Source organism: Phyllostomus discolor, chromosome 11, assembly GCF_004126475.2.
Source record: "Phyllostomus discolor isolate MPI-MPIP mPhyDis1 chromosome 11, mPhyDis1.pri.v3, whole genome shotgun sequence".
Taxonomy (NCBI): Eukaryota; Metazoa; Chordata; class Mammalia; order Chiroptera; family Phyllostomidae; genus Phyllostomus; species Phyllostomus discolor.
Window position 1 is genome coordinate 7821019 of NC_040913.2, and position 18044 is coordinate 7839062.

General features: G+C 48.2%; 1 protein-coding gene across 1 annotated transcript in view; it reads right to left on the minus strand.

Annotated features, from left to right (window-relative positions):
* Nucleotides 1–17707, minus strand: part of CLDN10 (claudin 10) — a 91743-nt gene extending 74036 nt beyond the window's left edge. Inside the window, exon 1 of the mRNA XM_028526703.2 lies at nucleotides 17243–17707. Coding sequence (XP_028382504.2) covers nucleotides 17243–17480 — 238 coding nt within the window. The 5' untranslated portion in view covers nucleotides 17481–17707. The remainder of the gene's footprint in view (nucleotides 1–17242) is intronic.
* Nucleotides 17708–18044: the final 337 nt, after the last annotated feature.

Sequence of the window (18044 nt, forward strand, 5' to 3'; positions counted from 1 at the left end):
CGAAATAGTGATATTCCCATCGCATTATTTCTTCTGCATGTATTAGCTCAAATTTTTTCTGAAAGAAGAAATTTACTCCATAAAGTATATGGTTACTCTTCAATAGCAACTTCAGTGCAGTTCTGCAGAAGAAAGAATTGAATGATTGTTTGCCTTTCTCTTTACTTCCCAGTTGTCAGAATGAGCTGGATTCCTAGCCCCCTTCAAAGAGATGTGTGTGTATGTTATCATTACACGAAGTCATAGACTTTTAGCATTTTTAGTGTGTTTCAGTACTTTGGGGTTATACTTCTGTTGCTGAAATTGCATAATCTCTGGCCTATGGATTCTTCTGCTTGGTTCTTACAGCTTTTGGGTGGGACCTTGTGGTCTTTGATAGGTTCTCTATTTGCTGGTATAACAAGACATTCCAGGCTCATCTCTGACCTTGAATCAGCCCTTTCTCCAAGGAGCTCTGCTCCTGTTAGTGGGAAACGTCACTCAGAAAACACAATCTGGGCGCGAAGGAAGCTCACTGCTATGGTTAGTTCAGATATCTAGGCCTTTTTCAACAGACATAGCTAGAAAGAATTTTTTAAACAGAAAATACATATGTATTCTTACTAATATTCCTAATTCAAACTTAAGACACAAGTTTCTATTTAACCTCTTTGACTCGCTATTTATATCTCTTTTTTTTCTTGCACTGAAATCTTGGTTCCTAACAAAAATATACTTAATTTCCTTTGCTATGAAATATATTATTATATCATAATAACTGTATTTTACCATCAGAAAATGTCATAATGGTAATGAAAAAACATGCTGGTAATTTCAGTAATTTACTGAAAACCATTTGAGATTTCATTGTAGTTTTGGGATCATTTAGTGTTTTTCTTTGTTTTCTTGGCATATACCCCACCAGAACCATACAGTCCAACTACTGTGGTTTATAAATAGAAGCATTTAAAAAGTCCACAGATAGAGAGCAGGATGACAGCTGTGTGGGGTGGGGGGCAGGGTTGGGGGTAAAGGGAGCGGACAGAAAGGAAGAGAACTCATGGTCAAGGACAACAGGGTGGTGACTATGAGGTGCGAGGTGGGGTATAAGGGGACTAAGTGGTCATGGAAAACAGTACATTAAAAATAAATAGATAGATAGATACCTGGCTGGCGTAGCTCAGTGGATTGAGCACGGGCTGCGAGCCAAAGTGTCGCAGGTTCGATTCCCAGTCAGTGTACATGCCTGGGTTGCAGGCCATGACCCCCAGCAACCGCACATTGATGTTTCTCTCTCTCTTTCTCTTTCTCCCTCCCTTCCCCCTCTAAAAATAAATAAATAAAAATAAAAAAGATAGATAGATAGACAAATAAATAAATAAATAAATAATGAAAAAGCCCAGTTCAGCTGCGCCCCAGGGAGGGTTAGCCAGTTTTGAAGACAGAAATGATGCCCCCTGGAGGGGTTACGATGGGAATGCTGCAGCTGCCTGGTGGTGAACTCAGGTTCCTACTAACCCAAGGAAGGATGTATACGTAGCTGGATCCATGATCATCACTTTAATGTCATCATCCATGTTTAGTAGGGGTCAGACCCTTGCTAATGATCGATTACCCCACTGGCTGAGGGCAAATCTCACTCGTGCGGCTTCCGGCTGCAGGAGGAAAGTGCGGAGTCCTAGAACCTTAGAGCCATGACCTTTAACCTGTGAGCCGCAAGACTTTTTAAAACCTGCAGTGCCTGGCTGTTTAGTCAGGGGCACTGACCTCTTTTCCCCGAGATTGTCCAATAAAAGAAAATGACACAACAGCCACCCAGTGTGAATGCCCTGTCTCGCACCATAAATATACAGGTAATCTTATATATGGACAACAGGGTGGTGGTTGTGAGGGGCGGGGGGGTTATAAGGGGACTAAATGGTCATGGAAAACAGTACAATAAAAATACATACATACACACATATTTAAAATGTTGAAAAGTCCAGTTTTCAACTTTTTAACCAATTGGGTTAAAAAATTAACCTGCATCTTATTGCTCATGTTGCATAATAGATTGCATATCATCAGTTAATTCCTGTTTATAATCCTTATATACAACTAAAGGCACCTGATTTTTTTTTTACCTAAAAATACAAATAAAGGCACCTGATTTTTTTACCCTAAAAGGGTGGGTAACTACTATTATTTTTGGAAATTAATCAAAGTTAGTAAAATCATTTATAAATGTAAATTAATCATACCAACAACAAATATAATACATATACATTTTTCCTGGGGTGTTGCAGAGTGTTAGTAATTCATTTCCCTGCGCCGTGAGAGAAAAGGTTGGAAATGCCTGGCAGAGAGGTGGTTAGAGAGTGGCCAAACCTTGCAGGTCGCCTGGTTCAATCAACTCAGTCATTATCGCCCTGATGCTCCAATTCTTCACTTCTTACGATGAAGCCAGGTGAAGCCTTTGCCACCTGACTTTGTAGTTCTTCCCATCAAAATGAGTCTATTTCCCTATCCCGTGACTCTGAGTGAGGCTCTATGAATGACTTGCTCTGGCCAATGGGATGTCAGAACAGAGGCTCCAAGCAGAGGCTTGCAAAGCCGCTGTATGATGAGGCTTGTTTGGCTCCATGGTTGCCGTGAAAAGAATACGCCGGTACTTGGCCTGCTGGTTTGAAGGGGTGGGCAGGCACAGCACAGTCCAGTCATACTAGCCAGTCCCACCTGAGAGCGGCCAGCCCCCATCACATCCCCAGACGAAGAGTGGGATCCCTACCTGAGATCAGCAGAGCCACCCTCCTCAGCCCAACCCAGGTTGGCCAACCTCCTGGGTGCGAGAAGTGACCATGGGCGGTTGCTGCTGCCCGTGAGGACTGTGCCTGTGACACGGCGGTTTTTCTGACAGTGGCCGACTCACATGCCAACCCATTTCCATCAGACGCTTGCGAGATGGGAGATCTCTGTGGATAGCCCCACTGACCAGCTGGTTCAGTTTGGGAGTTTGAGCCTCCCATAGGGTCGTTCACAGGGAAAAGGGTGAGAGACCATAACCACAAATCTGAGCTGCCTTTTCTCTCTGGAAGGAATCCTGATTGGTAAGCCATTCACATGCTAGGTTAGGGGCTTCCCCGGGGAAACCAAGGACTGAAATGTGATATTTAAGTAACTGGGGGGAGCCCAGGTCATTTCCAGCTGCAGAGTGTCTGAAGCTGGCATAGGAGACTAGGGCATGGAACAAGCAGTCCCACTGTAGGAGATCCCCTGTTTCAGCATGCGATTCACCAAGTGCAAGGTCAAACAGGCTACCAAGACTGTCCCTGCCAGGTATCAAGAACGTGCAAAGCACAGAGCGCCAGGAGCCTTCACTGTGGTTTTTCATGAGCTCCACACCTGGCTTCATAAACAAAGGGGATCCATCTCCTCCCAAACCTAACCCTGCCGTCCAGAAGATGGTTGTTTCATTGGAGGCAGATATTACAGGTCTGTGGGCCTGTAGGATTCACTCTGACTCGACAGACATCGCTTGAGTACCTATTTCTGCTGGAAACAAAGTGATCTCTGAGGTGTGAAGGGGGACTGGGAATCAGATCTGCCCTCACACTCCAGATTTAAGGCACAGTCCCCCTCAATAAACAGGCAAATGCATGCACGACAGCAATAGAGGTGGATACACGGCAGGTAGAACAGAATGATACTGGAAGACAGAGGAGTGGTTGTGGGGCCATGACCACACACACACACACACACACACACACACACACGGCTGAAGGAGGGAGTGGTTTTGTGGGGGAAGGTGACGGAACACTGGTTTGGTGTGCATTCTATTTACAGTGTGGTAGGACCTCCACAGGTCCTACATGTACGTGTAGAAGCTCCATCTTTCTCCCAGGCCCTCTTCTGCTGCAAATTGTCTTCTAATTTGAATACCTTTTGAAGAATAGAAACAATAACTTGGTCTTCTTTGATCTGCCCTGCAAACCAAGCAAAATGCTCTGCATATAGAAGACATTTAATAAATATTTGTTAGATGGATGGACGGATGGGATGGATGGGTGGGTGGACGGATGCATGATCAAATGTATTTGAGCAGTGGTTTTACCTCTGCTTCTCGGAGTTCCTTAGAACAAAGACATAAAGGAGAGCAGAGATTGGAAAGGGGTTGCAAGATCTGTGGGGGAGACAAGCAGATATAACTGACATGAAAGAAGGGACAGAACCTAAACATAAGTTGCTTTTTGGAAAGCCAGGGAAGAGAGTAGAGACGGTTACATAGTCTGCTTGGTGTGCAGAGAGCAAATGCGGTTTTACATTTCAAGGATATGCAATTAAAGTTTAACTCCCAATGCCGCGCAGGGTTATTGCTCTTAATGCCACATTAAGTCAAAGCCCCTTCCGGCCTGTTTGTACTTGTCTCTGGCTGTTCGGCCTCGAGCAGTTATTTTTATTGCGTTAGATAGCATTTGTTTTCCTTATCAAACCGGAGACTTTCTGCTAAGTCATCCTGAAGTTGAACTTGATTGCACAACATGCCGTTTTGTAATTAAATTAAAATCTCAGGATGTTTTGGATTAGGGGAATCTTCCCTCAGCCAGATCCGAGGTTAGAAAGAGACTGCAACCCGCCTGGAATAGGATTCCCTCATCCAAAACATCCGGAACCTTTTCGCCGGGTTAATCTGCAACTTACGGGGAGATATTGGGTCCAACTTTCTAAAGATTTTCTGTCTGCTTCCATTTCTCTTTTCAAATCAGGTCAATATGGATTTAGTCGGCTCTCTTATTGAAAATAATATGAAAAGTATTACTGGGTCCAAAGAATAAAGAAAACGGCAGATAAAATGCAAGGGAAGGAAGAAAAGTAATGAGCAAATAAACAAGTTCATTCATGAATAAAGAATTTATTCATGAATAAATAAATTCATTCATCCAACAAATGAATTTACAGAGACCCTATTTGTAGCACGCACTTAGCTAGGTAAGTGCTATGCCACAGAGAGAAAATTATAAGTAAGCCACTGCTTCTGTTCTCCAGAAGTTGAGAAGTTTACTTTTTTTCAATTAAAAAGTTGCCACTGGACAATTTAAATTTAATTTATATTGATGTTGTAATCCAATCAAAAACTTCACAAAGAACTAACCATGAACCATTTTCTTGCATCCTTAAAAAGCTATTGAACATTCTGTGGGGCGGGGTAGGGGAGGAAAGCCTAACAAACATCGAGTTGCCCCACTGGATGGTATACGTGTGTTTTGGCTGGATTGAATCCCATGGCCCCTGGCCAGTAGGCTACAGGAAGAGAATTTTAAATATATTTTCCCATCAGGGGCTGTAGGCAATAAGCCCTGATACAATACACCAGCTCCACTTTCTTCTCTGAGCATTTCCAGGAGCTTTAGAAGGAATTACCTTCAGCAAAAAATCACATTGTCAAGTAGGGCAAATGTTGCTGCAGCTCTGACACATATTGAGGAAACTTCCATGGATCCCTCTGTGCCCCAGTCTTGGCCCCTTGCTGGACAACCTGCCGTTCTTCATTCTCCGATGATACGGAGTGTGGGGGCCGCAGAAGCGCCGTGCTGGGGCGTGGCCAGGAAGGGCAAGGAGGTGAGGCGGGTGCGCATGCTTGCAGAAGGGATGGTCATCACACGCATGGCATCTGAGGGCTGGTCCTACTGCCCCGGGGTCTTAGTCTGTTGTGTTATGGAGCCCCCCACGCTGAGTGGCTTGTACACAACAGACATTTGTTTCTTACTGTTCTGGACACACTCGGAGTCTGAGATCAGGGGGCTGGCATGACCGGGTTCCGGGGAGGAGCTTCTTTGGGCTTCAGAGTTCCCACTGTGCCCCCACACGGTGGAGAGAGAGCAAGAGAGCTCTCCGGGGTGTGTCTGATAAAGGCATGAATCAGCTTCCAACGGCCCCACCTCCAGCAGATAGCGTTTATAGAGGTTACGGTACATTTTATTACTGTTGGTAACTTATGTGCTGTGAATTCTTTAATCAGTAAAATGTATTATAAGTGTATTTACATGTGTATGCATACACCTGTACATGTATGCACTCCTGTCTGTATCTTTATATTTAGACACACGCTTTTTTGAGCACTGGTTGTTTGAAGCATGGGGTGGGTAGTGATGAATGCTGGAACGGAGGGGGCTGCCTGGAGTGATGAAGGCGATTCCCTAGGACACGGGCCAGCTGTCCCAGGCTTCAGGGAGGGGGCAAGAACCAGTGGAGGCAGGAGAAATCGAGATACCCATTTCCTCGGAGGCCTGTGGCTTTGCTTGTCCCACTGGTCCCCGGGGGGAGAAGGGGATGTGTTTCTAATAACAACGAGGCCACTGCCTGCCCAGGGCTGTCCCTGCGGCCTCTTCCCTGGGAACCGAAATGGACACAGGCTCTGGGAACCACAGAGAAGATGCATAAGAAGCCGGGATGAGCTCAGGAACCATGGAAGCCTCTGGAAATAGGAGTGATCAACTTCGGTGGCTCCAGGCTCTGGGCAGTGTAGAGCACACTGTAGTGAGAATGGCCAAGTCCCACCTGCAGAAGAAGATCAGTGAGCAGGGATCTCTGCAAAGGAACATTTTTCTCTCACTGGACTTGCAGGCTCGGGATCCAAACTTTATTATGAACCAGGAAATAGAATTGGGTCCCAAAATATTTGCTTGTGTTTAAAAAGTCACATACTGTGTATGGAGTGGGACAACATTTTTGTCCTTGTATCCATTTCAGTGTACAAATTTTCATGGAAGTCAATGTTCTGAAAGGAAGTAAGACCCTGAAAACATTCCGGCACACACACTTCCTTCTCACCCTTGAACACACACACACACACACACACACACCACTCATCTATTACAGTCTCTGAGGAGCCTCCAAGATGAGGCCAATGTGGAGAAAGGCCAGCATTCCCCTTCTCGCCCTGCCATCAGCCCCATGAAAAGTTGGGGGAGTGGGGAGTCACACAGGTACTGCTGTGTGACTCTGTCTCAGCACTGGCCCTCTGTAAGCTGCTGGAGAGGGGTGTGCAATCCTGGACCAGTGTGACCCCAACATTATATGTGTCCTGACTTGGATGTCCCAGAGTATTTTGAGGGAAACATCTTACCCATAGGCAAATTAAAGTTGTCACCAGGCTTGGGACCCTTGGGACAAGTCCCTCTGTAGGGAGGGAGGGAGGGAGGGAGAGGGAAAGGGAGGGTAGGTAGGGTGGAAGCAGGGATGTCAGAGGCCAGGGGTGTCTGACCTTGAACGAGAAACGCTGGTGCAAGACTCTCAGTGGGAAGAGCTTATACCCAGCCATGGGGTTGGAGTAGCTATGCCTGGGGGCCTTTTCTAGAAGCTGTGTTTGCATGGAGAACATACTGTCGCTCTCCTCATGTATTTATTCAGAGCAAAGGCTGATGGAACTTGAGGGTGGAGCGGAGCCGGCGGGGGGCTTGAGCCAAGCCTCGGTCCTGTGGGGAAGAGCCTGCATTTCCCCCTGAAGGTAATGGGGGAGAGACCACTGCTCGGGAGCTCAGAGACGGAGGGCAAGGGCTCGCAGAAAAGCCTGCCGTTTCTGCCTGCATTCCGCTTGAACTGTGCAGTGCACAGCGTAATTGATAGTTACACATGGGGAAAAAGGAGATAAGAGGTATGAGGCACACAAGGGGTTAAAGAGTTTGATGAAGGGCAGAATCGAGACTTACAAACAGGAAAAAAAGACCTCTCAATTAAGTTCCTCATAAAAGGCAATTACAAATCCTTGAGAAAGACAAGGAAGTATGGTCAAGGTGCGGGCATGTGCGGTCAGGGAACAGGGGGACAAGGAGCAGATCCTGGCAGGATAAAACTCAGGAAGGAAATCCCTTATCGTTAGAAAATGATTTCCACTCCCCATCGCAACCCTTTGAGTTAAAATAAAGTGAGACACACGAAAGAACCACCGTTTCCAAAGCAATCATCCTCAGACCTGTGTGGTAATTTAGATGGCCCACGTGGCCCCGGGCTACCTTACAAGGGCTGTGGTTTGTCACTGAGTCTGGTTTCAGTGGGTGGCACTTTGTGTCTGCCTCGAACTTTTTGCGGACACTCGCACCCTCCCAGAAACGGCCCCAAGTCCAGCCACCCTTCAGAACCCCGGGGACGAGGGGCTGGAGAGGTCGTTTTTTATCCTGCTGACTCTGGTCTCGCGTGGCTGGGTGAGTTCTGGACAGGACCATGGCCACATCCATGTCTCAGAGTCCTTCATGAGCAAGCGAAGGACTCAGCCCAGAACCACTGGGGGGAAAAAGTCCTCAGAATATGAGTTTGTTTGAATAATCAGAATAATCAGAGCCATTTTTTAAAATCATGTTCTGATTTCTCAGCTGCACTGTTTAAATGCAGGCTCTTCTCCATGGCCCAAAGGAATGTATGAGGTTAACATCTAAGTGATGAGACCAGATGTCATCTTAGAATGAAGGCAAACAAAATCAGGAAGGAGGCCAAGAAAATGTGTCCCATTTCAAAGGCTACGTCTCGGAAATTGCCATCGGCAAGCTTGGGAGCACACGCCAGACAACTAACTTCTAGAGCAGGTCACTCAAGAGATGGCTTTCGAGCTCTTAGTAAAGAAAGAAGCTCCCGAGGCGAGCCAGCCCTACTCCCTGTGAGCCAGAAAGGCCGCCTCGGACCCCTTCTTTTCCATGAGTTTCCTGGGGTGCTTCGCCACGTCTCTCCTGCTCTGCTGTCGGCCAGGAGAGGGCGACAGGGGCCTGACAACCTGGACAGACTCAGTGATGGTGCCCAGGATGGCGACCCTGCAAAAGGCGTCCCTGTCCTGTGGTCCTGTTCTCGCTCCTGTTTGTCCAACCCAACAAATAATCCACTAGGTCCACATACACCCGTAGGGTATGGCTTTCATGCAGGGCACTCTTTCGGGCAGGGGGTAGAACGAAATCTCCCAAACCCTGTCTGCAAGGAGCTTGCAGTCCAGTGGAGGGAGCGGACAAGAGCATGACTAAGCACCACACCAGCCAGAGTGACAGAATCACAATAAGAAGAGCACCGAGTGCCATGGAGGATGGAGGAAGACAAAGGTTCCTTTCAGGGAGAAGGGTAAACAGGCCCCACGTGGCATCCGAGGTGGCGTTTGGAGGAAGAGCAGAGGCAGGAATGGTGAAGACAGGCACCTGCCCCAAACGGTGCGAGCAGAAGCACAGACTGGAGAAGAGGTTAAGCCCCTGATCCAGGGTGACAGAAGCAGCGGGCCTGGGAATCAACGTCGGGACTGTTGTTGGGGTGCATTCCTCTGGCTGGAAATGAGCCACGGGGCGTCCTTGATGGGCAGGGTGTCAAGTTATGGTTTCCGCAGTCACCCAGTGTGGCATTTGAATCTTGCCAGGGCCACCCCCGTAGCCATGCAGCTGAGCAAGTTACGGAACTTCTGCAAGCTCCAGAGGCCTCGGAACGATGGAATGGGCACAGTTATAATGCCTGACTCAGAGGGTCACTCTGCAGACCCAATGGGCCTGTGGCAGCTGGGGACTGCCACAGAGTAACTGCTCTCTAGGTGCCACTGGCTAAAGCCCAGAGTTAAAGTGGAGGAAGCTTTGCCTTTGCAAGTGTTACCTGGCAGTGCTGGGTGCCCTTGATGAGAGCAAGCCAAAGGGCAGAAAAACGTCCTTCTGATATTTGATCCTGATCTAGGTCAGCGGGGGGGAGACTGGAGGCTGAGTCGCAGACCACGCAGACCATGCAGACCCCCTGGCAGGGGGAGTGGGAGGGCGGGGTGGGCGGGTGCCATGGGGTTTGGCGATGGACCAGGGGCGGGGACCAGAACGTGGGAAAAGCAAGGAGGAGACATGTGCGTGCTGGCCTACTCCTGGGTTTGGGAGTCTGGGAGCACAGGTGGGTGGGGGAGGGGATGTCTCCACCGCTCTAGGGAGAATTTCACAGACACCACGGGGTACATCAAGCCAAGGGGGATTCTCAACCACTAAAGCAGAGGGGCTCAGTTTAGGGGGGACATTTTCAGGAATCTCACAGATCAGGCCGAAATCCCCAGAGAGAACGGGTTCAAGGTTTGCTGGCGGAAGTAAGTGACATCGCCTGGCTGGCATGAGACAGGGAGAAAATAGCTTTCCATCTCCCCACCCCCCGGCGCACCTTGCTGAAAGTCCACATTTTGTGTTCTAGACAAAACCAGTGTCCCCGCAGGGGGGCCGGTCTGGGTGTTAAGCATGAACTATATTTTGTGCACAAAAATCAAAAACACTGACCCAAAGAAATTCAGTTAAAGGCAGGACTTTTCTTCTTGTATCCCCCAAGCCCCATCCCTCAGCTCGGTGCCTGGGTTTAGAAAGAGTCATTCTTTCCCCCAGCAAGGGCTGGGGGTCACACCCTTGGGTTTGCTTAGGAGCCTTTAAAATATCAGAGATGGAAGCCATGGCTGGCATAGCTCAGTGGACTGAGCGCGGGCTGCAAACCAAAGCATCACAGGTTCGATTCCCAGTCAGGTCACATGCCTGGGTTGCAGGCCATGACCCCCAGCAACCGCACATTGATGTTTCTCTCTCTCTCTTTCTCCCTCCCTTCCTTCTCTAAAAATAAATAAATAAAATCTTAAAAAAATAAAATAAAATCAGAGATGGAGAAGTGCATATTTATTATACGAATTTAACATATATTAATATATTTTAAAGATAAGATAACATTAATACAGCGTATAAAGTACAACACTACTGTAACTCCTGGTCCCTTCTCAGCTGTGCCCAGCTCCAGGTCGGGGCCACAGAGTGTCCCGAAGTGCCCAGCACAGGGCCCACCATTGCTACAGGTGTTTAAGTCAACATGCAAATCTGGAGTTTCGATCTTTGAATATTTCTCTTTGTTCTTACACGTTCACAGAACCTCAGATCTCTCTAACTGGAAGTGACTTGAGCGATTACCTAGTCTGTCTTGCCGGCCAACGCAGGGGTCACTTGTCCCACCTCGTCAGCGGAGGCTCGTCAGCCTGCCTCCCCGGGGAGGAGCCCGTTCTCCTGAGACCGCCTGGTCCATCGCTGGGCAACTCGGGTAGAACCTTCTTATGCACAGCGCCCCTAAACCAGAGTCCCTAGCAACACGTGTCACTGTTCCTACTTGTCTCCTTTCCTTGTCCCCTGTCCCTGCCTCCATCTTCCTTTCCTGTTTCCCAGCTGAAACAGTTTCCCATATGGAGTTATTTCCAGATCTCTCATCCGCCTGGTTATCGGTCCCCTTCTAGAATCGATGAATGTGGCTGAGGCCCACGTCCCTTAAAACGTGGCCCCCAAGACCAGCACTCTGCAGTTTGACTACGGAGTGTGGCAGGGGCGAGGGGAGGCTCTAAACCTCCTAGTTCTGCTATTCTCATGCTATTCATGGCGCTTAGGGTTGCACTCATAATCTTTAGAGCTGCTACATTTTCCTGTTGTTTTTTTTATCAAACATCCAAAAAGCACAATTAAAAAAATAACTCAATCAAACGATACCCTCTCGCTCTATGTAATTGATTTTTTTTTTAAAAAAGGCACCTGTTAAGTTTAGAATCTGCTTAAAATTTTGGTACATGCCAGGAATACTGTATGGGGTGGAGGGGGGGACTGGAACTTATTTGGGACCTGCTCTTCACCCAGTTTCCTCTTTCGCTGGCCCCCGCGTCTCCGGGCGGGCGTCCTCGGAGGCGTCCTTGAAGCCTCTCACCCCTCATGTGTCGCTGTGTTCCTAAGTCTTATCCGTTTCCTGTCGAAGTGTCTTCCTGTCTGTCCCCACCGCCCCCGTCTTGATTCGGGTTCTCCCGTGAAACACCACAGGTCTTGCCGCAGGACGAGTCCCGTCGGGCATTGTCTGTTCCCAGTGTTGCCGTAGCTTCCCAGCTCCAAGCGAAAGTCCACGTGTATCGTCCAGAGCGCTTAAGGCCCCCATGCAACTCCCCTCGCTCTGCAGCCGGAGCGCGGCTTTGAACATCCCCGCACACGTTTCCAGCTTCCGTCTTCTCAGCGTGCTTGTGCTTCCCAGATGCGCTGGGCTCCCTCCCGCCTCGAGACCCTTGCTCGGGGGCCAGGCATCGCCCTGCATGCTCTGTGCTAGGTGACTCCATCCTCACCACCGCCCTCTGAAGTGGATAATATCATTGCCACTCAATGGCGGGGTGGGGGGAGGTCTTTGATTAAGCGTGTTGCCCAGAGTCTACCCGTTAGCAAGCTGTGCAGCTGGAGGGCACTCCTGGCTGGAAGTGCCCGCCCTCTCCTTTTCCTTGGCAAACAGTCTACCCCCTTTCAAGGCGGAGCCCGCACCCGTTCCTCTGGGAAGCCGGCGGGCCCATGGAGCCCAGCCAGCAGACAGTGCTTACCCTTCCGGGCTGACTGCTGGCCGGCCGGCTGTCCTCCTCTGGGAGCACACCCATGGGGCACGGGCGGTGCAGGCGCACCGCCCCTCCTCGCTGGGTCCCCAGAACCTGTACTGTCTGCACACAGACAACTCGGTGGGCTCCCCCTGCCCAGAGTCTACGCGTCATTGAGCGTTTCGGTAAACACATGCAATTATGGCATGGTTTTTTTTGTGGGGACAAGAACATACGGGTGTTCCTTAGGCTGATGTTGGGGGTGATAAATGCTAAAGAGAAACCTTGAGTTTTTCTCTATGCTTTTAAGTAACTGTGTGTACATTTGGACCACAGCAAGAGATAAATCTAAGATTAAAATGAACTTCAGGCTTATTGGTTGAAATTAAGATGTGGCAATGGCGGGGGGCATGAGGGGGTTAAATGACAAGGGAAAATACAATACAAATTTTAAAATTAATTAAAAAAATTAATTAAGTCTCAGAAAGCAGAGTCAGAATCTTAGCAAACAGCAGCCTCTCCTGCGGTTAAAGGCCAATGCCTTCCGAAGAGGTAGAGATGTTGTGAGTGTATTATTTTTGAAGCCACTAAATTATTAAAGGTAACTTTCCCTCATCGACTCCACAGTTTTCATGTATTCATTACTGTTGTTTGAGATTTATTTACGACTGTTATTTAATCACGAACTAAGGCACACGTTTCGACTAGCAAGAAATTTAAAATTATGACATCAGGTGGCTCCTAGCTATTCCCTGTATACCGTGCATCCATAGAAAACCCGTTTTTCTCTAGCAAATGCCATTCCTTTTCACCCCCCACCTGCATGGCGCAGAGTGACTGATAAAGGAATGGGGGGAGGGGTGAAGTTGGGAGGGGAGGAGAGAAGGTTCATCCTATAAGTCAGCCAGCACCGTTTGCCTGCCAGCTTCCAGGATAGCATTTGGCTTCATCCCACTGAAATCCTGCCACCTTCCCTTGGGCTGTATGGTCATGCAAGGTCATTTAAACTTTCTCTACCCAGACGCAATAAGACTCTAAACAGTCAGGGACATGGGAAGCCAGCCAGAGGACTCATCTCGTGAGCAACTGCAGTATCTCAGAGCAGCCTTTTGCAGCCACAATTCTTAAGGCGGCGAAGCATCGTGATGCTCTTGGGTTGAACTCCAGGTTGAAAGGTACTTTAAGGAACTCTTGGAGTCCAGCTCCCTCAGTTCATGGAAGAGGGAAATTTATGGATGAGGCACAGAGAGTTTCCTTGCCAAAGTCAAGGTCTTGGGGCTAGGTAAAGAAAAGAGTCAGACCCCGAAGCTCCACCGGCTGAACTGCAATCCAGCGATCTTCCCTGTTGTTGGCCCACATCCTAAATCACTCCCCAGCTCCTGACACTCCAGCCTTCCCCCAGGAATACGATTTTGCCCTCATGATGCGCTACTTGTCTCACTCATTATTTTGTTCATTCGGCCATTTTTTTCCAAATAGATATCCAGAGCTCACTCTGAGTCAAGAGCACGAGGAGAATGTAACAGCTCAGGCCGTTACGTTCCTCGGAGGGACCCCAGGTTAGGTTTAAATGCTACTGGGAGCGATGCCTTCTGGACCCAGCTTTCCCCACCAGAAATCACTGCTTCTGTCCCCACGAGGAACGCTTTACTTTCATGCCTATGAAAACGTGCCTGTTAACGTTGACACGAGAGGGGAAGAAACAAACAAACAAACAAACAACAACAACAACAAAACAAGAGATGCGGCTCTTAAAGAGAAAACCACAGGCCCCAAAGGGAGTCACTTCTGCTGAAGCCCATGGCACCGAACTTGGACTTTCTACCTGACCTACCTGCACTTTCAGCCTGCTCCAGGAATGTGGCATTACCTGCTCCGTCTAAATTCACTGGTCGGTACCAATGAGGTGACCTGTCAGGTGGGCCCCTCCGTCCTTCTCAAGAGAAAGTAAGGCAGTCGGCCTGAGGAGACCACCCCCCGCTGCCACCCCAAGTGCCCCCAAAAGGTAACATCGCCTGAGATAACCCTTTCTTTTATTCTGCTGGTAATTTTATTGCCCCACCCAGTTTCTGCCCATAAAAACCTTCTGTATGGTACAGCTTTTCGGGGCTTCCCATTACTTGCTAGGTGCGCTGCTGCCCGATTCATGAACCTATAAAGGCAAGTATATTTCAAATTTCCTCAACTAAAGTTTTGTTCTTTGATTAAGCCTTTCTGAAAAGATTTTATTTACTTATTTTTAGAGAGAGGGGGAGGGAGAAAGAGAGGGAGAGGAACATCCATACACAAACACTGATTTGTTGCTTCTCGCACGCCCCCAGCCTGGGACCTGGCCCGCAACCCAGGCGTGTGCCCTGGCCGGGAATCCAAGGGGTGTCCTTTTGCTTTGCAGGACAATGCCCAACCCACGGAGCCATACCAGTCAGGGCAGAATTGCTGTTCTTTAGTACAGCCTGCAGTGGATATTGCATTTATAGACAGTGAAGGGCTTTTGAAGTTGAGTCGAGAAGTTTCTGGGCTGCAGGGAGGATGTAATTACAGGGGTCCTGTGGCGTTTTCCCGAAACTGGTTTCATGGAACTGTCATTGGAGGGGCCTGTGTTCTCCGCAGTACCTGTGAGTGCTCCGTGTCCAAAGGGGTGCTGGCTTACATCGCGTCGTCAAAGAGCGCAGTCCCTATTTACCTAAATGACTCCCTAAAAAAACACGGTTATAATAGGACATGTAGGGAGGTTGGGGCAGGGGGGAAGTGTGACTCTGGCAATGAAGTTATGTAACCAGCAAAGGAAAAAAAAAAAACAACCCTAGCAGCTTACAAAGATTTTTTGTTTTTCTTTCTTAGAGGAGGCTCCATGTGGCCCAAGGCTAAGAACAATTGTCTCGAGTTGACAATGCAGGATTAGGTGACTTTAAAATGTGATGTAACCACTTGCACTCCTTGTTGGCCTCGGAGTTCTTTTCTGAACTTTGAATCGCTGTGATGTTTGGGAGCCCGTTGGCACAAAAAAGCTGCCCCAGCGGCCCCGTCGGTGTGTGGTCCGGTAGGCAGGAGGGAGACGCAGCCAGCCTCGTCAGCCGCGCTCCACGTGAATGGGAAGTCCAAGTGTGTGAGCCCCCGTTTCCCGTGGAAACCTGACACCGTGTTCCTGATGGGAAACACGGGTTTCTGCACAAACTGGAGCTTTCATAAAGATTCCAATTCAGGACGGAGAGAGTGGAGAGATTATGTCAATGTAAATTTTGTTTTGCATATTCTAATCGAAGCTTTGGACTAGATTTTTCAGTGTAACTCTGTGAGCAGGCTACCCAGCAGGTATCCAATGCATTAGTTTTACTGTCAAGAAGCAACACTGGGGGAATTAACATTTTAAGAGTGGAAGATTATTTGGACCACCACGCACGCTATACAGCAACAAAATTTCCAATTCTGTGGCTTCTAAGATATTTGGAGAAGTAGCTGCTGAAATCACACAGAAGTCTACCATGTTCTCTAGCCCACCTTGGAGCTGAGGTTGAATGCCAGGCATTTTCACAATGCCTGGGTTTTGTTAAGGAATATAAAATGAAGGGTAATAAGGCCAAGACATTTTCTTTTTAAAGATGAACCCAGCAGAGAGCAAAGAAAAACACTTACCCACGCGACAGCTCTTTCTCCACTGCCCAGGGTGGGAAGGGGCCGAGGGGGGGCCACAGAGAAGGAGCGAGAGATGGTGTTGTTCTTCTCGGCACTTCGTGAATGCCGTCATTTCGTGAGTGAAAACAGGATCTCCAGAACACCCTTACTCTCCTTTTAAAATTGTCCCTTGGACCAATTTTGAAACGTCCCGAAGTCAGCCGAGCATTTAAGGCCGAGGGGAGACACAACACTGATTCCTAAAATAGGTGCTTAGGAAAGTCCGCGGGATTTGACAGCCGACCTGGTACGTATCCAGGCTTGAACGTTCCCATCGACTGCCATCAGCAATCTCCTGGCTTTAACTAAGTGCTTAATTAATTAACTTCTCTGAATCCTTTGGCACACATTATAGACCAGTGACCTGGAGCCTTGACACAAAAGTCCCATAAAATATTATGCTTTAGTAACTTCCTAGTTAAAATGTGATTCCATTTTCTTTGCAGGGGCCAAGGTACAGTTTTGCCATTTGCTTGTGATAAGCCTAGATTTTGTAAAGTACCAGGGGTGATTTTTAACATCATACACCCAGAACTTGTGGCCGATTTGTAAACGTATCAAATACACAGGAAGCAGAGGCAGCTCATGACTCTTACAAAGACATAAAAGCAAATCATTGATAACCTGGAGGCAGACCGAACTATGAGAGTGGCTTTTTTTTTTTAAGTTTCCTCTTCAAGACTCAGACACTCGTAATAGAATTTCTGATGTGCATAACCATGCATGCTTGCCTACGTATTTTAAAAACAAAGCCAAGTAACCAAAAGGAAAAGTTCATGGGCCTTGTCCTTCACTGAGCTACTTTTAAAATTCTTCTTGTTCTGCTATTTTATCACTAAATACGACAAGATGGAAACCTTTCTGAAAACAGAAGTCCTTCTTCACCCCATACTGTCCTTATCACTGTATTCTTCTAGCGCTCTGAATATACAGCAATATGTACATGTATGTGTGTGTGTGTGTTTCATGTTCAGGTGGCCCGGGAGAGCATAGGATAACATGATTTATTGCTCCATGACGCAAGGCACAAGGCAAATTGAAACTATCCTTTAAAACGAGCCAGTTCACTTCCGCCCTTTCCAGTGAGTCTATCATTTGCATGAGGTATTTCTAAAAGATCTGTAACGTTATTAAAATACCGGATTTAGTTCTTTCAGCCAACATTCGTACCCCCCATTCATCCTGGGCAAATCACGGCACTTGAATGAACCACTCAGTCATCAGAGCGCTAACTTCGACCCCAAGCAAAGCTACGATGCGCGCATTTACCTTCTACTTTGAAGATGGTGAAGTGCGGCCGGCAGTGGAAGGAGCCCAGCGCGTTGCCCGCGCAGTTCATCCACAGACCCTGGTAAACCCAAGTGGCGGTTATCACGGACGATGCTCGAGTGGTTACCTTCCACTCGTTGGACGCGGTGGCAGCGACCAGAGCTCCGAACCCGCCGACACCGAACACCAGAGCGGAGATCTGAGCCCGGTCCATGGCGCTCCGCCTTCGCAGGGACATAGTCCGGGCAGCACAGGTTGGTGGTCTGGGCGCGCGGCGGCCAAGTAACCCTTGGGCCGGTGTTGCAGCCGGTCAGTGCAGGCAGGTCAGCGTGGGTCATGCTCGGGTGGCCAGAGGGAGCCCCAGCATTTAGGAGAAAGTCTGATTTACCGATGACATTTCGAAGACAGGCTCAGGAAGACCTTTCTAGTGTCCTACAGGGATATTTTACTAAAATTTTGTGGTTGGATTTTAAAGATTTTCATTTCCACAGATTTTTTCCCCCCTGGAACCATAGTTAATGCTTAATTTTCTGTTAACCTGAAGCTTTGCTAACCAGGCGACTACCAGATATTACAAAGTACAAATTATACAGTAATGAGAAGGCTTTTTTTTTGAAGATTTTATTTATTTATTTTTAGGGAGGGAAGGAAGGGGGGGGAGAGAGAGAGAGAGAGAGAGAGGGAGACATCAATGTGCAGTTGCTAGGGGTTATGGCCTGCAACCCAGGCATGTGCTCTGACTGGGAATCGAACCTGGGACACTTTGGTTCCCAGCCCGCGCTCAATCCACTGAGCTACGCCA